The sequence below is a fragment of the Sitophilus oryzae genome, unplaced genomic scaffold, assembly GCF_002938485.1.
Source record: "Sitophilus oryzae breed Bouriz unplaced genomic scaffold, Soryzae_2.0 scaffold_1177_pilon_pilon, whole genome shotgun sequence".
Lineage (NCBI taxonomy): Eukaryota > Metazoa > Arthropoda > Insecta > Coleoptera > Curculionidae > Sitophilus > Sitophilus oryzae.
In genome coordinates this window covers 1899853-1922242 of record NW_022145812.1, presented here as the reverse complement: position 1 = coordinate 1922242, position 22390 = coordinate 1899853, and the positions used below count along the sequence as shown (strand labels likewise).

The 22390-nt window shown below is 35.2% G+C and overlaps 1 protein-coding gene and 1 long non-coding RNA gene across 2 annotated transcripts in view; one reads left to right on the top strand and one right to left on the bottom strand.

The window, feature by feature from the left end:
• Positions 1–21380, bottom strand: part of LOC115889785 (suppressor of lurcher protein 1) — a 246276-nt gene extending 224896 nt beyond the window's left edge. The window contains 1 exon segment of the mRNA XM_030909869.1: positions 21282–21380. Within this exon segment, the coding sequence (XP_030765729.1) occupies positions 21282–21305 (24 nt within the window). The 5' untranslated portion in view covers positions 21306–21380.
• Positions 1180–2479, top strand: LOC115889794. Its single transcript, XR_004051507.1, has 2 exons — positions 1180–1256; positions 2346–2479. It is a non-coding gene; the product is annotated as an uncharacterized LOC115889794 (long non-coding RNA).
• Positions 21381–22390: the final 1010 nt, after the last annotated feature.

Genomic DNA, 22390 nt, shown 5'->3' with positions numbered 1-22390 from the left:
GTATGTATGTAAAATGACATTATATCAAGTTCAACTTGATATTGTTCTTTGTATTTTTTTTGCTTCCGACGACGGAAATAACTAATAAACTTTCTGAAACGTTAAACAATTTTTTCTTTGTTAGGCAAATTTGTATAACTGTAAACAAAACTTCTGACAAGCAGTGTCCATTTAGGTTTAACGCAGAAGTGTTTGAACGCAGAAGTGTTTTACAAAAAATAACTATTTTATTTTGTAAATTTTCTTGCAGTGCAGTGGCGAAATACCCATAAAGGATTTTTTTGGAGAATGAATCCGCCACATAGGTATAGACATTTTTTACATCTTTATTGTTTAATGTTAAGAAATAAATTTTACAAAATGAGACTAATCAGTCAGAATGAAACTAAAACGAAACTAAATTTTCGAAAATTATATTTATTTTAAATAATTTAAAATTTTGTTTGGATATAGAATAATTAACAAATTAATATATAGCAATAATGCTGCGTCAAAAGTGATTATAAATACGATAAATTTAACTATCAAATACATTTATTAAAATAAAATATATGCGTTATAAGCGAGAATTTTGGGAGGATAAAAATATATGCTTCTAAAATATTCCATTTGCGGTATATTCAGCCGATTAAAATAACGAAAATTTTTCTGGGCGGTCAGCGAATATTTTAGCGCTAAAATAAACAACGTATTAATTTACAAATATATATTTTAATATTAATTTTCAAACATTTTACTAAAATATTCTCGGCAATCAATATTACCGGTGACCACCGAGGAAATAATTTTAAATTTATTAGGAATTAACGAATATCATATCAGAAGGCGATGCTAAATAAATTTAGAACACAATAGTTAAGCTTTAATAAAGATTATATAAAATATATAAATCACTCAAAATAACAAAACCCTTTTTCAATCACACCTAGAAGTAAGTATTTTATTACAATAATTACTACTGTAAGAGTCTTTTTTCGTTAAAAAAATTGTTTATATTAAATTGTGTTATTTTAAGAAATAATATTTTATTTGAATCTCTAATTGACTTTTGTTGGCCGCATTACAATAGAAATTATAAAATTGTCGTTTCCTAGACGATGCGGTTTGCATTGTTGATGATTATTTGACGTTTGACGTTGCATTGTTGATGATTATACTGACGTCGACATTTATCAAAAAAAAAAATATTAAATTCAGATTATAATTGTGTGGAAAATATTTCTGGGACTGAATAGAAGGAATGAAGTATTATACAGGTGAGTGTATTTTGTTCACTCACGGGCATTACTGGGATTTGTATGGGAGTAGCTTAATATTATTTAGTTAACAGTTATTGAGCTTTAGTAGTAGATAGAGAAGGGTATTTTAGTATTACTTTTGTGTGTGTGTGTGTTTTATAGTAGACAAGTATTTATCAAAGGGCATTTTAATATAGTTTAGTTAAAAGATAGATGTTTATCAAAGAGTGTTTTAGTGTTATTTATTATAGAAACGTAATTGACAGCTATTTATCAAAGAGTGTTTTACTAATATATATTGGGTGTGATTTATAATACCTAGCAAATTATCAAATGGTATTTAGTATTATTATTTTGGAGTGTTTTATATTTTTACGTATGACCCAAATTGTTTAACAACATTATTAAGCTATGTCGCTTTGTGGCCATCCCTTTTGTGCGTGGGAAAGAACCCTTGTCGCTTAGCTGCGGAACAACAATATTATGCTATGTCGCTTTGTGGCCATTCCTTTTGTACGTGGGAAAGACGCCTTGTCGCTTAGCTGCGGAACAACAATATTAAGCTATGTCGCTTTGTGGCCATCCCTTTTATGCGTGGGAAAGACGCCTTGTCGCTTAGCTGCGGAACAACAATATTATGCTATGTCGCTTTGTGGCCATCCCTTTTGTGCGTGGGAAAGACGCCTTGTCGCTTAGCTGCGGAACAACAATATTAAGCTATGTCGCTTTGTGGCCATCCCTTTTGTGCATGGGAAACACGCCTTGTCGCTTAGCTGCGGAACAACAATATTAAGCTATGTCGCTTTGTGGCCATCCCTTTTGTGCGTAGGACAGACGCCTTGTCGCTTAGCTGCGGAACAACAATATTATGCTATGTCGCTTTGTGGCCATCCCTTTTGTGCGTGGGACAGACGCCTTGTCTCTTAGCTGCGGAACAACAATATTAAACTATGTCGCTTTGTGGTTATCCCTTTTGTGTGTGGGACAGACGCCTTGTCGCTTAGCTACGAAACAATATTAAAATATTTAACTATTTTATATACTCGATTATGGTGATGTGATCATGTGCGTTTTCCAGTGATGCTCAAGTATATTTTATTTTTATAGATTGCAAATTGCGTGATCATAGAGTGAGAGCATTACACAAGTGTCCCGGCATCTAAGGTGAGTTTAGCTTCTTTTGTTTATGTTGTTTGAATATTAAATTGATATTAACACCATTCATATATTATGCTATATAAATTAAAAATTATATTATATTTTTCTTACTCGCTCTTACGCTACGACAGATTATTTGAAATTTTATTTTGAAATTTAACATTATCTGGTTTGGTGTGAATTGGTTCAAAGATTAATATACAAATAATTAACAAAAACCAGGAGAGAAAAATTGGCATATTATGGCTATATCAGATGTCCATTAATTAACCAAGTATGTGCTTACATTATTTATTTTATAAATTATTACATGTTCTTCTTTCGTGGAGATTTGGACTCAGAAGTGTGGCTGTAGTCATCTACTATCTTCTACTGTTACATGAAAGTCCAGGTTTAACAAAAATTGTATGCTACTACGTCTATAAGTCATATAACGTGTATTGCGGGATATGGTATCACCAAAAATATGAGAGAAATGAAATTGTTATAATTGGACGAAAATTGCAGTTAGATAGTAGACAGTTAAGCTTCATTCAGAAACTCGCAATTAGTGAAATAAGTTACTGGTTTCAATTAGCGTAGAAGTTTGTTTTTTTTAATTTCAATGTAAGCATTCGGAACTTCAAAATTAGTGGTAGACATTTTCAATTAGCAGAAAAAGTTATCAAACTTTTAACTTTTCCACTAATTATACTAAATATTAAGCTAAAATTTGCGAGAAATGTCATTTTGGCCTTTGATTATCTTCCGTCAAGAAAAATTTTGGTTAGAAATCAAAAGTTGATTGCTTAATAAGCTAAATATTAGGCTTTCACTATGAATACAACGGACTGACGCAAGCTGTTGCTACGATATTCTATTAATTTTAATTGTATTTTTTAAATATTGTAAATGATCGTAAACTAAAAAGTGTAAAGTGTAATTGAAACCACTAATTTATTCCACTAATAGCAGGTTCTGAATGAAGTTTTAAACCAAACCAAACCAAAACAAAAAACGTTAAGCTATTTTGAATAAAAATATATTCAATACTATCGTAAATATCGGAACAAAACCTCGTACTATTATATTTTTGCCATTCTACAAATTACTGCTGTTGTTATCTTTTAAACCCTTTATATTTTTGTCAAGAAGAACGGAGTTTTTTGACTCTCGTAGAACGAGAATATAGCAATAATCCGCTAACAAAATTTCTTAAAAACAAAATATAAATCTTCTTGGGTTAGCCATTTATTCCATATGTTCATAATAAAGAAACATTTTTAATTGTAGTCAAAATAATGGTTAAGTATTTTTAGCAATTATTTCGACAATAATCAATTTGCTATTTATTGAACAAAATACATTACAATTTAAACCACGACAAAAGTGCGCCAAAAAATTTAAGCAATTATTATTAAAAAATATTTTGCTGTTTTTGAACAAAATTCATTACAATTTAAACGACGACAGTTTCTTTTCAAGTGCTTTTTTATAAGCGGCAATCGATTGAAAAAATGCCACAGCGTCATGTCCATCAAACAATCGCTTAAAACAATTTCAATCATCACGATTTCAAATTAAACTCGCCATCTAGTTAATCGGAGTATTTTTGAAATTTTTTGTGTGTAAAAATTGTTTGTTATTTATAAAATGGGATGTCTATAATTTTCGGGTAATAATACTGATGAAATTTTGGACATTATTCATAATAACTGATATATTGTCATAAGAAAAAAAAATAACAGAAAATAAAAGATAAAAAAATACAAAAGTAAGAAGAAAGGTAAATTAAAAAATATAAAATTATTTACTGATACAAAAAGCTATAAAAGGGTGTCAAAATATCAAAACCTTTTTTTTCTCATATAACAACAAAAAAACTATAATTTATATTATAGCTGTGTTAAATTAAATAAAAATATGTTACGGTGAGATAATATAAATCAAAAGATAAATAAAAAGAGACAGCAACAAACTAATAGTTATTATTTAATTATTTAACTTTTACTCCTCGAACAGATCAATGCCCAAATCGGTAGCTTCTACGGAGAGTAGGGGGGTTATAACTAAATGTGTCTAAATTAAATATAAATAAGCGCCACCCACTTTCTGGACCCTAAGAGTAAAAGTGATGTTTCTGAAAGAAAGTGGGAAACAAAATATTAAATAAAGCAATAGGAATCACTTAACTCATTTAATAAAGAAGGTTCAGCAGAAATCACGATAAAAAGGTATACCTCTAAATATTGTATGTATGGCTCAAAACAGGAAAATTAGTTGTCAAAACCTTATGCTCAAATAAACTTAGTAATGCTGTACATTCATACTAATTAAAATAATTAAAAATTAATGAAAAGTCAGTTACAAAACGATACAGCTTAAAAAGTATCGGCAGTACACAAGTGGTAACTTGAACGTAGTGTCTAAACTAGAAACGGTTAAAACGATATCATAAATGTCAAAAAAGTTATATAACAGACGCTATAAATTACTGGAACGGAAATACGTACTCGCGATACTTACTAGTAAGTTCACAGATCGAACCGCAAGTAAAAAGTCTAAAGAAGTTAACTATAACTATCTCAAATACGCAAATTAAATAATTAAACTAAATAAACGACTATATTAATCATTATCAGTAAAATAAAACGAAATAGGTACTTATCAGGACATTCCAGAATCTCGGTGGTCGGTGACTCGGAAGATTGCTGACTTTTGACTGCTTATGGAAACTGCGGACGGTGAGCTGGCTTCAATATCCCATAGTGGTCGGTCTCACAAGGTCTTCTGGATCAAATGAGCTAGGTGATGAGGTGATGGTTAGCTCAGAACCACATGGTGAACACGGACGGGTGACGTAGGGACCTCATGGCAAGAAGAAACGGCATCAACGGCAACGAATAATAGATCCCCCAGTACAAAAAGGTAAAATGGAGATTAAATCCAAAATTAAATGGAGATAAAAACGAAGTTAAACTAAATTAAATGGCCTGAAAAAGAAGTTCAAAATTACCCTCAAGAAAAACTAGAAAATGGCGTAAAACATACCTGAGATGAAAGCAAGAAGAAACGGCAGCAACATGTGGCCATGTGGCCATTCATCAACTCTTCTCTCAAATTCGTGCGGTTAAAATAATTAGAAAATCGAAAAACTCCACTTGAATAGTGCAAAACGGCAAAACTATTCACTAAATAATTATTAAACCGAATTTGCTAGAACTTATATCAGCACAAGGCTTGATCCCAAAAGCTTGTCTGCACACCAAAACGGATCGTTCTAGAAGAAAGAAATCATGGATGAACACTGGACAAAAAGGGCAGTAAAAAAACACAGCAAATCAATGTTGCCAATAAACCAAATAACATACTCCCTAAGAGCAAAACATGAAATATGTAAAACATAAAAAACCAATAAATCGAAAGTATTCAAAGTAAACAGAAATCGAAGAAGAAATCGAAAGTACCACAGGAAAATATTACGTAACCAATATACAATGTCAACAATCAAAAAGTCACCATCATATATAAATGTCATATATAACTGTCAATCAAACCCTAATTCGGTAACTAATGCTAATATGCTCGATATTTATGTTGCCGCAGAATAAGAAATTACAAACTAACCTCAAATATTATTCCGCTGTAAACACATCGCTGTCAAAACATTACTCAAGCTAATTTCAATAAAATTACGATTTTGCAAGCCTTTAAGAGACTAAATATCAGCCACACATCGTAAGTAATATATTTAAAAGTACCTATTGATAATTACTAAACTTTTATTTACTTTTAGTTTATGATGTTCAACAATTGAATGTGCTACACTGATATCAACACTTGTTCGATTCAAAACAGAGTTAAATCCACACTATAATCATAAGAAAAGCTATAGCATTTTTATAATAATGGTACATTCCAAGGAATCAGTGTAAAATTCGATAATAAAAACCAAATTTAACTTGTTGTAATGGAAGGCATCGTATTTGTCTTCGAACAACTATAAAGCAGTACGAGACAGAAAAAATTACAGTGAAATTAGATCCTTTTTTTTATGTTGTTAAAAGCTATTGAGCCCAAAATAAATAAAATAAGGAAAGAAATGTATGAGAATATAAATCCCGTAACAACACCTCCCCTTCTTACAAAATAAGTTTCTTCGAAACTTATTTTTTATTTAAGATTTTATTTTCTCATTTAGTATTTGATACTAAATGAGAAAATAAAATCTTAAATTAAAGCTAGAGGTATAAAAAAAATATCAATCTATTAACGGTACGATAAGCGGTAAGTATGTGAGATTATGTTAAAATTAATTTTGATCAATGGAATCATCTGGAGAATGAGCTTTCAGATCCTTGGCATGATACACACCCAGGGTTTTACCAGTGAGATCAGAGAGTTAATATGACCAAGGAGATAAAATTCTGGTTATAATAAACGGTCCACTATATTTTCGATTCAGTTTGGCGGTAAATTGTTTTGATGCATCAGAGAGTACAAAGTTCCGTTTGAAAACTTGCTGATTTAGCTGAAATTTATCATCTCTTCTCTTAAGATTGTATCAGTTTCGTGAAGTCTGATAGGCTTGTTGTAGTTTCTTTCGCACATCAGCAAAAACTTTACTTAATGACTTAGATCTCTGTTCATGATCAACGTCAGATACATTGTCAGAATCTGGTGGAGACTTGGCAACTGGATGATAATTAACTTCTCGGCCAAACACTAAGAAATTTAGAGTGTGTCCAGTAACGTCATGACGAGCGGGTCTAATAGCGCAAGCAACCTTCGGCAAAACTTTATCCCATTTCTTCTGATCATCAGCAATGTAACATGAGAGCATAGTCTTCAAAACTCGATGAGTTCTCTCAACAGGGTTTGCTTGAGGATGATAATTTGCGGTATGCTGGATTATGACTTTATATTCTTCCATTAACTGTTATAATTTTGCTCTTGAACTGAGGACCATTATCAGCGATAACCTTTTGAGGAGCTCCATAAACTAAGATAACGAAAACACTAACAGCTGTAGCAGATCTGAGTGGGAAAAATAAAACAAATTTACTGAAAACATCACAAACTGAAAATATATGAGTATATCCAGAAGACGATCTAGAAAGAGGTCCAACTAAGTCAATGCTAACAATTTGTCACGGTCTTGAAGCAACGGGTTGAACACTTAGCATTTTCCCGATAGGAGACTTCTGTTCAGGCTTTGCTTGTAAGCAAATATAACACTTCCTAATATATCTGGCAACGTCAGTTCTCATACTGGGCCAATAATAGTGTTGTGATATCTTAGCAACTGTCTTTAACACACCTAAATGTCCACAAGTAGGTGGGTCATGATGATTTCTAATAATCTCAGATCTATTGTTTCTAGGTACAACAATCAACCAAATATCTTCGGGATTAATTAAGTCTGGATAAGATGATCTTGCTCGTTTATACAATTGGTTATCTTTCAAAAGCCGAAGCGGAAATTTCGCTGGAAATTGTGTAACATTCTCACACATACGTTTATACCAACGGTCAGTGGTATTGGATTGGTTACTATCTGGAAGTGGAGAAGTATCAACGGAATCGATAACAAGACCGGCTCTGGACAGAGTATCTGGAACAACGTGATCTTTGCCTTTACGATGAATTATTTCAAAATCATATTGTTGAAGTCTGATTGCCCATCTGGCTATTCTACCAACAGGATCCTTAATGGAATTAAGCCATTTTAAACAATAATGATCTGTGATGACATAATACTTCGTGGCCTGAATATAGGGTTTAAGCTTTTCAATGGCAAACAGCACAGCAAGACATTCCTTTTCAGTAGTTGAAAATTTTCTTTGGTTTTTTGTTAAAGATCGGCTGAGATAACAAATATCATGTTCTTGATCACAATCAGTCTGGGTCAATACGGCTCCTAAACCATAATCAGATGCGTCGCATTGAATAGTAAAAGGCTTCTCAAAGTATGGACATGAAAGAATGGGTGCTTTAATTAAATGTTCTTGAACAGTTCGAAAAGCAGTCTCACATTCAGTACTCCAATCAAATTTAACATTTTTCTTGGTCAGATTTGTCAGTGGTGCAACTACAGATAAAAAATTAGGTACAAAACGGCGATATCATGACGCTAAACCAACAATACGTCTAACTTCAGTTACGTTCTTCGGCGGCGGAATTTTTACGATGGCTTTAACTTTCTCGGGATCAACGGAAAGTCCAGATGCGTTGACGACATATCCTAAATATTTAAGCTCGGATTTACAGATGTTGTATTTTTCTTTGTTTATACTAAGTCCTGCTCTATTGAGACGATCTATGTCCTGTAACACTTTGCAATGCTGTTCGAAGGTAAGATTGCATACAATAATGTCGTCCAGATAAACAAAAACATATGGATATAAATCGACTCCAACTACTTGATCGATGACTCTTTGCCAAACGGCCGGGGCATTGGTCAATCCAAAAGGCATCCTTTTAAATTGAAATAGTCCACGTCTAGGAACAGTAAAAGCTGTTAACGGTCTGGATTCTTCAGCTACTGGAATCTGCCAATAAGCCGATTTAATGTCAAGAGTGGATAAATATTTAGCATCTCGAAGCTTGTCTAAAGTTGAATTAATTAAAGGGAGAGGATAAGCATCGTGAAGTGTGACTTTATTAAGTGCTCGATAATTAACACAAAAACGCCATTGGTCGGATTTCTTCCTAATCATTATAATGGGAGATGACCATGGAGAATTGGAAGGCTCGACAATACCATTTCAAGCATCTCGTTCAATTCCTTGTCTACTACTTTTTGCAATGCCGGTGACAATGGGTAGTAACGTTGTTTTATCGGAGGAGAATTAGTCTTAATCTCAAGCTCCACTAAGTTGGTACGTCCAAGTTTGTCTGCTCTTCTTGAAAATGACTTCCGTAACATATCGTCTAAGAGTTGTCTTTGAGTCTGGGTGAGTGAATCCAAAGACTGAAGGGCAGAAACTTGAGCAATAGGTGTCAGTGGATCTCTAAATTTCCATTCGTTGGCACGTAAATCTGGTACTAGTCCCATTTTCGACCAAAAGTCAATTCCAAGAATAAGTGGATGTCGTAAACTAGGTACAACCAATACATTAATTAATGCTAGTCGGTCTCTCAAATTAAAAGGTAAAGTAACTTTGCCAATACTAACACAGGATTCGCCATTTGCGACAACACAACTCAAAAGCTCAGAAGAATCCAATTTACCAACATTCTTCAATATATTCCAACCAGGAGAACCTAAAATTGTTCTTGTAGATCCGCTATCCAATAAACCTAACATAGTAGTCCATATATAGAAATTTCAAGATACGGTCGTTCATCTCCTTTAGCATGGGCAAAAATATAATCTAAATCTGCATTGCGAGATAATATTTCTGTCGGGTTAGCGGCCTGATAGGCGTCACAAGATACTTGGCAACCTATCTTGCGCCGGGCTCGTTTTTTGAGCACTTCGGGCAAGTCTTAAAAGTTACATTATCAGTGCCACATTTAAAACAAAATTTTCTACGTTGTTTAGTGCACTGCGAAAGGATATGTCCATGTTCCTGGCAATTCCAACGCTTGGCCTGACTTGAATTTATGACGTTTAAATTGGGTGGTGCTTCAGAAAGGTTCACCAATTCAGAAGAGTGTGATACTGATATGTGCTGTATCTGGTTCTACGGCAGAAATATTGATATTCGGTTTGCGATATACCAGTTGAGGTTCTAAAATGGTACGGTAGTTTGTAGGTGGCGGTACAAATCTCTGTATCCTTATGTCGGTTTCTTCTACAGAGCGACTAAATTTAAGTAAGTCTTGAATGCTTGCAATCTTATGGGTAGCTAAACGGCTTTGAATGTGTTGAAGTAGATTTCGTTTCATGATCTGAAGTCGGTGTGATTCAGGCAGTAACTGGTAATTTTCTAAACAAGTTCTCTAGAACCACAATGAAACTGATGACTTTCTCTTGGGACCCTTGTGTACGGCATCTGATTTCATCCCAAATTCCAGTTTCGTAATCGTACGGCATGAATGCGTCCTTTAATTGACTAACTAGATCATCCCAATCAATAAAATTCTTAAGTTAAAGACCACAGTAAAGCATCTCTATTCAAAAGTTCCGGTGCTGATCGAAGTAATTGATCCTTGCTAATGCCTCTAGAACGTCTAAGTTCTTCGAGTCGCTCTAAGAAATCATTTAAACTAGACTGTCTATCGTATGTTAAGTTCCATCTTCCAATATCGTAATGACGATAATTATATTCCTGAATCGGTTGAGAAATTGTAGAGGATTCTCCACGTAAAGGTAAAAATTGAAAATTCTCTAATCGTTCATCTAAATTTACAACAGGATTAGGATGGCTCAAAGTCTGATCACGGTAAGTAATATTAGCATTTGCTACATGAGAACTATTCGCAACAGGATCACTAAATCTAACATGTGAATTCTGAAAAACTGTACTAGGTATTGATGAAAAATTCGGTTGTAGTGCAGTGGCGGTTACGTTGGAAGTTTGTGGCGGAGGGACAAAATTCGGTGAACTTACTGGCGGTCTGGGCGGTTGTCTATCGTGTCTCTCAGGAACTAATCTTGAACGTTGCTCAAAATCAGCTAAAGGCATATCTATCAATGATTCAAATGTATCATTACAGTTCTCTAAAGGTACAGTTAACATATCATCCACATTAATTAAGTCTGTGGTAACCACATTTTCATTGATACTAGGTACACCTCCTTGAGAAATTCCACCATTACATACAACTTCTAAATCCTCCTTCAACTTCATAGCTTTATCCAGTAATTCTTTCTTAACACTACAATCTTGTTCGACATCAGCAAATATTCTGCTCAATCTAAAAATTGAGTGAACTAACTGAGAATTTAGTCTTTTATATTCATTATCTTTATTTACAGTGTCAAATCGTTGGATATCTCTCTCTATGGCATATAGTTTAGCTCTGCACATACAAAGTTCGCTAACTGGATCAAAATTTGTTGTGGTAGACATTGGTGCATGACCTTCACGTTCTAATCTTAAAGCTTCTCTAAGTGATGTTCGCTTTTGTGCAAAATTACCGGTTGTAGGTAATCCAGGGATCGATAACTCATATTTAAGTTCCTCATGAGATAATAGATTGACTTCCATTGTATTTAAATTTAAATAAAAATTTTAGAAAAAAAAAATGAAAAGTAATAGCAATGATCTAAAATACTACTTAAATGTTCAAAAAAAACTGCAAAAATATATTCAAAATAATGAAATATTCCCAAAAAAAAAACTATAACATTTAATTTAAATTTGCTAAAAGTCTGCAATAAATCCAAAGTCAAAATAATCAAAATAAATCTAAGTCTAAATTAATCTAAAGTAAGTCGCAAGAAAATAAAAATTCCTTGAAATATCCCTAAGTAAAATTGTTGTGACGAAGTCGCAATCCCGACCCCCACAAAAAAAATAAAAAATATATATAAGCTGGAATAAACCTAAACGCTTAAAAAATAAAAATCAGCTATAAAAGCTAGCTATAGTGATCAAAATTAAACGCTAGAAGCTAAAATATCAATCACTATAAAATCGACAGTGCGATCAGTGTCCACAAACAATATATCTCAAAGAAATAATAAACTAAATTCCTCTGGCGTTAAAAATCAATAACATCAAAAATCCGCGCAAAGAGTACCGTGAGCAAAAATGTAAATATATCAAACTATATAAAAAAATAACCAGAAAATTACTATAAAATTTAACAACTAACTTAAAAAAAATACGCAAACTAAAGCAGTATATCTAACACCAGTGTGTTCAGTTCAGCAGCAACATAAATATCAAATCAGCATAAAAAAATGGCAATAATATCCTGAAAAATATACCCAAGAAAAAAAAAAATAATCAAATTGCACAAAAAAAATCAAACTGTATTATAAATAATATTCGCAATATTTGTTCAAGTCAACACTGTGCCGACAGTGTACTGTACATTAATATAAAGTCTAACAAAATAAATATACAGAACAACCAACTATTCCGTAATTTAAACCATACAATACAGGAAAAAAAATTAAAATAAATTTAATTAAGTTACGTCGGCAATAGTTAAAAAAAAATTAAGTCAATTTGTCAAGCAAACATAACTTTCTTTAAACCGTTGGGCGCCAATTTGTCATAAGAAAAAAAAAATAAGAGAAAATAAAAGATAGAAAAATACAAAAGTAAGAAGAAAGGTAAATTAAAAAATATAAAATTATTTACTGATACAAAAAGCTATAAAAGGGTGTCAAAATATCAAAACCTTTTTTTTATATGACAACGGAAAAACTATAATTTATATTATACAGTACGTCTGCTGTATCTGTGTCTATGAAAGGAATGCGGACAAAAAATATTTAAATAAACAGCAATTTATTTTATTCGTCGACTTAACGAGTACGTCACCGCAAATCGCTCCGCCCACTCATTTTATTGGCTACTTGCAAATTTGTTGAATTTTTATTGATGGGACGTCTATTTTTTACGAAAAACATCGAGAGAATATCGTTTCCCCTCTCACGGATACCCCGTAGCTACAGAACGAACAAACGTACTGTATGTTACGGTGAGATAATATAAATCAAAAGATAAAGAAAAAGAGACAGCAACAAACTAATAGTTATTATTTAATTATTTAACTTTTACTCCTCGAACAGGTCAATGTCCAAATCGGTAGCTTCTACGGAGAGTAGGAGGGGTTATAACTAAATGTGTCTAAATTAAATATAAATAAGCGCCACCCACTTTCTGGACCCTAAGAGTAAAAGTGATGTTTCTGAAAGAAAGTGGGAAACAAAATACTAAATAAAACAATAGGAATCACTTAACTCATTTAATAAAGAAGGTTCAGCAGAAATCACGATAAAAAGGTATACCGCTAAATATTGTATGTATGGCTCAAAATAGGAAAATTAGTTGTCAAAATCTTATACTCAAATAAACTTAGTAATGCTGTACATTCATATTAATTAAAATAATTAAAAATTAATGAAAAGTCAGTTACAAAACGATACAGCTCAAAAAGTATCAGCAGTACACAAGTGGTAACTTGAACGATAGTGTCTAAACTAGAAACGGTTAAAACGATATCATAAATGTCAAAATAGTTATATAACAAACGCTATAAATTACTGGAACGGAAATACGTACTCGCGATACTTACTAGTAAGTTCACAGATCGAGCCGCAAGTAAAAAAAGTCTAAAGATGTTAACTATAACTATCTCAAATACGCAAATTAAATAATTGAACTCAATAAACGACTATATTAATCATAATCAGTAAAATGAAACGAAATAGATACTTATCAAGTCATTCCAGAATCTCGGTGGTCGGTGACTCGGATGATTGCTGACTTTCGACTGCTTATGGAAACGGCGGACGGCGGACAGCGAGCTGGCTTCAATATCCCATATACAAAAAGCAGTGTGGTCGGTCTCAGAAGGTCTTCTGGATCAAATAAGCTAGGTGATGAGGTGATGGTTAGCTCAGAACCACATGGTGAACACGGTCTGGTGACGTAGGGACCTCATGGCAAGAAGAAACGGCAGCAACGGCAACGAATAATAGATCCAGCAGTACAAAAAGGTAAAATGGAGATTAAATTCAAAACTAAATGGAGATAAAAAACTAATTGTTCGATTCAAAACAGAGTTAAATACACACTATAATCATAAGAAAAGCTATAGCATTTTTATAATAATGGTACATTCCAAGGAATCAGTGTAAAATATGATAATAAAAACCACATTTAACTTGTTGTAATGGAAGGCATCGTATTTGTCTTCGAAGAACTACAAAGCAGTACGAGACAGAGAAATTTACAGTGAAATTAGATCCTTTTTTTATGTTGTTAAAAGAAAAAGTGTAATGCAACAGTAAATAAACATATTTTAGCCTAGAAATGATATTATTTACCAAATTGTTTTTAGATTTTAAAGAAATGGCGAATGCCCCAGGTTTGATACAACAATCAATTAAATTCAAGAATTGTCTCTAAAATTACTATATTGAGCCCAAAATAAATAAAATTGGAAAAGAAATTTATGAGAATATAAATCCCGTAACAATATTAATTATGAAGATTTTCCATTAAGCCGAAGCCGAAGCCGAAGCCGAAGCCGAAGCCGAAGCCGAAGCCGAAGCCGAAGCCAGAAGCCGAAGCCGAAGCCGAAGCCGAAGCCAAGCCGAAGCTGAAGCCAAGCCAAAGCCAGAAGCCGAAGCCGAAGCCGAAAGCCGAAGCGAAGCCGAAGCCGAAGCCGAAGCCGGAGCCAGAAGCTGCTGAAGCCTGAAGCCGAAAGCGAAGCCGAAGCTGAAGCCAAGCGAAGCCAAGCGAAGCCGAAGCCGAAGCCGAAGCCAGAAGCCAAGCCGAAGCCGAAGCCAGGAAGCGAAGCCGAAGCCAGAAGCGAAGCCAAGCCAGCCAGCCGAAGCCAGCCAAGCGAAGCCGAAGCCCAAGCCAAGCCAGCCTAAGCCCAAGCCCAAGCCCAAGCCCAAGCCCAAGCCCAAGCCCAAGCCCAAGCCCAAGCCCAAGCCCAAGCCCAAGCCCAAGCCCAAGCCTGCAAGCAAGCCAAGCCCAAGCCCAAGCCCAAGCCCAAGCCCAAGCCCAAGCCCAAGCCCAAGCCCAAGCCCAAGCCCAAGCCCAAGCCCAAGCCCAAGCCCAAGCCCAATGCCAATTTAATTTGGTGGTGTAGATGATTGGTGAATTGGTGATTGGGTGAATTGGTGGTGGTGAATTGGTTGGTGGTGGTGGTGAATTGGTGGTGATTGAATTTGTAATTGGAGTTGGATTGGGTAGATGAATTGGAATTGGTGGTTGGTTGGTGAATTTGGTGGGTGTGGTGGTGAATTGGTGAATTTGGTGAAGGTGAATTTGGGTGAATTGGAATTTGGTGGTGCCCAAGCCCAAGCCCAAGCCCAAGCCCAAGCCCAAGCCCAAGCCCAAGCCCAAGCCCAAGCCAATGGGAAGCCCAAGCCCAAGCCCAAGCCCAAGCCCAAGCCCAAGCCTGCCCCAAGCAAGCCCAAGCCCAAGCCCAAGCCCAAGCCCAAGCCCAAGCCCAAGCCCAAAGCCGAAGCCCAAAGCCGAAGCCGAAGCCGAAGCCCAAGCCGAAGCCCAAGCCCAAGCCGAAGCCGAAGCCGAAGCCGAAGCCGAAGCCGAAGCCGAAGCCGAAGCCGAAGCCGAAGCCGAAGCCCAAGCCCAAGCCGAAGCCGAAGCCGAAGCCCAAGCCCAAGCCGAAGCCCAAGCCCAAGCCCAAGCCCAAGCCCAAGCCCAAGCCCAAGCCTGCCGAAGCCGAAGCCGAAGCCGAAGCGAAGCCGAAGCCGAAGCCGAAGCTGAAGCCGAAGCGAAGCTGAAGCCGAAGCTGAAGAAAGCCGAAGCCGAAGCCGAAGCCAAGCTGAAGCCAAGCCAGAAGCCGAAGCCAGCCGAAGCCGAAGCCCAAGCCGAAGCCGAAGCCGAAGCCGAAGCCGAAGCCGAAGCCGAAGCGAAGCCGAAGCCGAAGCCGAAGCTGAAGCCGAAGCGAAGCCGAAGCCGAAGCCGAAGCCGAAGCCAAGCCGGAGCCGGAGCCAGGCCGGCCCGAAGCCGAGGCCAGGCCGGAGCCGGAGCCGGAGCCGGAAGGAGCCGGAGCCGAAGCCGAAGCCGAAGCCGAAGCCGAAGCCGAAGCCGGAGCCGGAGCCGGAGCCGGAGCCGGAGCCGGAGCCGGAGCCGGAGCCGGAGCCGGAGCCGGAGCCGGAGCCGGAGCCGGAGCCGGAGCCGGAGCCGGAGCCGGAGCCGGAGCCGGAGCCGGAGCCGGAGCCGGAACACAAGCCCAAGCCCAAGCCCAAGCCCGAGCCCAAACCAAACTAAAAATATTTAGCAATTATTTCAAAGCAGTCAATTTGCTTTTTTTGAACAAAATTCATTACAATTTAAACGACGACAGTTTCAGAGTGCTTTTTTATAAGCGGCAATCGATTGAAAAAATGCCACTGTCATGTCCATCAAACAACCGTTTAAAACAATTTCAATCATGACGATTTCAAATTAAACTCGCCATTTAGTTTATCGAAGTATATTTGAAACTTTTTTGTGTGAAAAAGTTGTTCGCTGTTTATAAAACGGGATGACTATTTTCTGGTAATAATACTGACGAATTTGTGACAATATTCATAATAACTGATATACTAATTATGAAGTTTATTTTATATCATTGTTATACTTTTCTCCTCTCTGTTGTTTTTATATTTCTTATTCTACTACGAGTATTAATAATTATTTATCAATAATTTTTCAATTTTTTTTCTATTTTTAAGGTTCCTTACATGAAAAGGAAAAAATGGAACTCTTATAGGATCACTTTGTTGTCTGTCCGTCTGTCTATCAAGACTCTTTATCTCGGGAACGCAACGTGTGTAGGTATCGATTTGAAAGTAAAACCATATAGTCTAAGAGCTAGCAATGTTTTCGAGAAAATATTTTGACACGTCTGGCTCTTTGATATAATATCTTTTACTAGGCTCTCTGGAACAGCATGCAGCCCGTCTGGCTGCCGATACCCGTTGCGTTCAGTACTGCGAATATAAATTCCAGTATTCAATATTATAAAAAATCTCCATAGCGCAGTGCGTAGAGTTTCAGACTACGAACCGATGATTCAGAGTTCGAATCCGGGTCAGGACAAACACTTTTTTATTTTATTTTCGATTATATTCTGATAGTAAAGTTTTAAATAATTCTGGGGATTTAAAAAAACAAATATGGAACTCTGAATCCTCGGTTCGTGGTCGGAAACTCTATGCCGAGCTCTATGCACTGCGCTATGGAGACATGTTCGATTTATACAGGGTGGCGCACCTCATTCGCCTCGGTTGATTATACGAAAATGAAAAGAAGTAGAAATAAAATATTTTATGGGTATATGTGGATAAACAATGTGCATAATTTAAAATTATTTGGAAATGTACAGGGTGTGTCCGAACTAAGATCCATACCAAAGTTATATTTTTTCTTATGGAACACCCGGTATTTTATTTCATTTTTGGATTCTTGGGCATAAAATAAGACATTTATTAAAAGGGTTTAATATGTTTAAAAGCTTTGGTTTTTGAGATATTTAAAAATATTTAAATATGCATGTTATAATAAAAAAGTTTGTCAGCACCTTGTACATTACTTTTCAGAATTAATCCTTGTGCTGCCATTCAAGCCAGAGAAATAAACTTTACTAAAAACTGATGGTCTATTTTAAATATTTATTTTACATAAAAACTTCGTTATTTCAAATGCAACACTATGTATTTCTTTAAATAAGTCGAAGCAGGTTTAAATGCTCTTTCAAACTATATTAGGGTTTCCTATACCTATCTGGCTCAAATTTTGAATAAAAAGCGATTCTTCAATAAAATTGTAATCAAGGTGGCTGCGGTGTCGCCATGTCAATTTTTTAGTAACACTTAGTAGCTATTTTCAAAATCGACATTAGTATATGGACTTTATTTAAATTTATAACAGGTTATTTTTATTTAATTTACCTACAATAAGGTTAATAAGTAAGTATTTATTATTTTATCAAGAAAAATGAAGCAGCAGTATCTGCTGGCGGAAGGAATGTATATGTTACTAGTGATTTTATTGTGTGAGGACAATTGATTGTTGGCCTAAAGGGTTTATGCTCAAAGATATCCAAATAGGAATTTTCTTGACAAACATTCCTTTGAAAAACTATACTTTTCCTATTTTGCAGAGCGGATAGTGTGGTAAATGAAAAATCTATCAGGCAGAAACCTGTCGTTGGAAGTGAATAAAATAAAATTGCCTTAATTGTTTTTTTTATAGAAAATCCAATATATCTACAAGTCATCGTAATATAAATCAGAGAACTATTTCTTTGTTTTTCTGGATAAAATAATAAATACTTACTTATTAAACTATTGTAAGTAAATTAAATAAAAGTAAGCTGTTATAAATTTAAATAAAGACCATAAACTAATGTCGATTTTCAAAAAAGCTACTAACTGTCACTAACAAATTGCCATAGCGACACCAGCCATCTTGATTGCCATTTTATTGAAAAATCGCTTTTTATTCAAAATCTCAGCCAGATAGGTATAGGAAACCCTAATATAATTTGAAAGAGCATTTAAATCTACTTCGACTTATTTAAAAAAATACATAGTGTTGTATTTGAAATAACAAAGTTTTTTTGTAAAATAAATATTTAAAATAGACCAGCAATTTTTAATAGCCCTGTATACATTTAAAGCAGCAATAGCATATTTTAGTAAAGTTTATTTCTCTGACTTCAAAATCCGCACAAGAATTAACTCTGAAAAGTAATGTAAAGGGTGTTGACAAACTTTTTTATTATAGCGTGCATATTTAAATATCTTTAAATATCTCAAAAACCAAAGCATTTGAACATATTAAACCCTTATAATAAATGCCTTGTTTTGTGCCCAAGTATCCAAAAATAAGATAATATATCGGGCGTTCCATAAGAAAAAATATAACTTTGGTATGGATCTTAGTTCGGACACACCCTGTACATTTGAAAATAATTTTAAATTACGCACATTGCCTCTCTACATATACCCATAAAAAATGTTGTTTCTGCATCTTTCCGTTTTCGTATAATCAACCGAGGCGAATGAGGTGCGCCACCCTGTATTCAGTACTAGAATTTATAGGACTAATAAAAATATAGGATCTTCTTTCAATGCGCAGTAGAGAACGCAACGGGTATCGGAAGCCAGACGGGCCGCATGCTGTTCTAGAGAGCATAGCAAAAGATATATCAAAGAGCTAGACATCTTAAAATACTTGTTTTTCCGACGTTGCTAGCTCTCGTACTAATATAGGTACTCAAGTCTACAGTTTCTGGAAGCTTTGAAAGTATCGAACTTCTAAGTTGGTACCCTCCATGTTCAGCTTGAATGTCGTAGTGCTCCTTCATTCGGTCACTAGCGCTTTGAATATTTAGGCGGACTCGCTGATGGATGTCGTCCATCCTTTGGCGTAGTCTATGGACATAATCTTCTCCGGCGACATCTTCTCCCGGTCGGCAACCAAACTTCAGGTCACAAGGTAGGCGCACTTCCCGTCCCATAACGATGCTGGCTGGAGTTTGCCCTGTGGATTCTTGGACGGATGAACGATAGGCCAACAGGAACAGGTGAAGAAATTTGTCCCAGTCTCTTTGATGGTCAAAGACTACTTTGGCCAAATAACGGTTGATGATTCTGTTCATGCGTTCAACCATCCCATCGGATTGTGGATGCAGAGCAGTCGTCTTGGTCTTGCGGATGTTAAGGATCTCACAGACGCCTTTGAACAGATTGGACTCAAAGTTTCTTCCCTGATCTGAATGCAGCTCCATGGGAACACCAAACCTGCAGATCCATTCCTTAACAAGAGCATCAGCAATGGTGGATGCTTCTTGATTTGGCAACGCGTAGGCCTCGACCCATTTGCTGAAGTAATCCATTACTACCACAATGTATTTGTTGCCATCGTTCGTCTCCGGGAAAGGACCAGCCACGTCGATCGCTATTCGTTCGAAAGGACTGCCTACATTGTACACGCTTTTGTGGTCCATTGATAGCAGCACAAACGTCGCATTTCTTACACCAGGCCCTCACGTCTTCTGTGCAGTTCACCCAATAGAACCGTTCACGCAGCTTGCCAAGGGTCTTGCTAACACGAAGATGTCCACCGCTGGTTCCATTGTGAATTTCCGCCAAGACTTCCGGGACCCTCTTCTTTGGAATGACGATCTGCCTTCTCTCTTCTTGTCCCTCTGGTCTCTCAATCACACGGCGAAGTAATCCGTTATCTATTACCAATGAATTCCACTGGGACCAGTACGACTTCACGTTCGGCGAATATCTGCAAGCTTCCTCCCACTAATGTTACGTTCTTCGTCGGTTATGTGTGGATAGAAAGTCACAATATATTTAAACACAATTTATTTAACACTAATTAACAAAAACAATAATGATTAAAAGACTTAAAGAACTATTTATAACTTATTTACAATTTATCTAATTATTTATCTAACAGAAATTTATTATGAATTAGCGCGACTATTGTAACTGTACGCGTCGATCGGTTATTTATCTCTGTCCTCCTTAGGCCCCAGGCGTCTGCTTATATAGGAGAGAAATAGACAATCCAGATTTGTCTAGTCAATTCTTATTCGTTCTAGAACGTCGGCATAGCTGGGCGTATGAGTCATAGGCGAGTGGCCAGGCCTAAGGCCTAGTTCACACGGCACGGGTCCGCAACATTAATAATAAACATCTATCAAAGAATGAAATCGAAATTATATTACCATAGAAACGCCTTTTAATTTTTAAGACTTACAAAAAACCATATTCCTGTTTTTTTTTTAATTTCCCTAAATATATTTGGAACTGGATATTTGGAAAAGCATAAACGGGATTAACCATTTTAGAACGAAGAAACATTTTAATAAAGAATGTATTTTTCTCGATATGTCAATAATATAAAAATGTTTCCCTCCCTAAAGACAATCGGGGGACATACTGTAGTCTTCATTTAAAGTCTATGATATGTGCCTACGAATTTTTACGGAACGATGTGCGGAATTTGTACAATATTTATTTATATTTCATTTTGTTTTAATACTTGAATAAATCACTTAAATAATTTTCCTCGCATTAAAAAAACAAATTAGACAGCTTTTAGGATGAATTTAAATTTATATTTACAAAATAAGATTTTATAGGTGCATAAACCGAAACTACATTAAAAAACACTTTTCTCATCTATCTCTTCTAATCTTAATATTTTAAGGCTGGCTTAAAAGGAAACGAATTTAATGAAAAAAAAAAAGAAAAGTGTTTAAACTAAAGGATTAGGATGGCCATTTTCTTACCTCCATTACATTATCTTTTCGCATTATTTGCCGTCATTATCCCCCAAATGGCTGGTCACGCTGTAGACAAATGACGTGATATCATGGCGATTGCTGGTGCGGTCCTAAAACAAAAAGATTACATTAATATAGATGGAACGGGGACAATTATGGAAACAAATGTCCTGGTATTAAATGAAAAGTTTAATTTGATTCAGGAATATGGTACAAATGATAGCTTTTTCTTAAATATATTGTCATTTATTTTTAATTGTAGATCATGTTTATGGAGGAAAGGTAATTGAACAGTCGGTATTATTTTAAAAATTTGCATTTCTTTACAAACGCACATGTTCCACCAATTTAAATTATTGCTAGCCTTGGATTGTTGCTGATTTATACAAAAGAAAGTAGAATATTTATTATTATAAAATAAATACGGAATAATATATTATTCCTGTTTTGACTTGATTATTATTTCTTATTATTATTTCTGTTGATATGTTTAGTATACTTTTCTCTAGCCGTTTTCGGAATTAGAAGGAATATATAATATTGACTGAAAAGGAATTTGAATAACCCTTGATACATTGTCATGTCCTCATTCTAAAATTTGATATTCGGGCTATGCGTGGAAAAAAGTTAATATATTGGATTTGTCGAAGGAGTCTATTAATAACATGTTGGAAGGTTGATATTTGTTTTTGTTTCTTCTAAAATATGGCAGAAGTTCCTGTTTTTTAGTTGAACCAACAACTCTGATGATTTAGAAAATAAAAAAATTATTAAATTGCTTTTTAAAGTCATATGATGTTATGTCACACGTCATATGATGTCATATGAGTAATTATGTAAAACATATCCATTGATTTAAATTTTAACAATTGTAGACATTTAAAAACTAGTGAATTGTAACGGAATATTAATTGCCTGAATATTTGGATTTAAAAACAACCAAGAAAGTTTACTACCATAAACTAGTTTTATAAAAGTAAAAGTGTTTTGGTGTATTGTGGTAATTTAGTGTTTTTATTTTGCTGTGTAACACCAAAGGTTCTAACACTCAACTGTAGTTTTAAACGTAACGTTGAGTAACGTTTCCTAATACCTTTTTTTCTTTCTATAGGGTT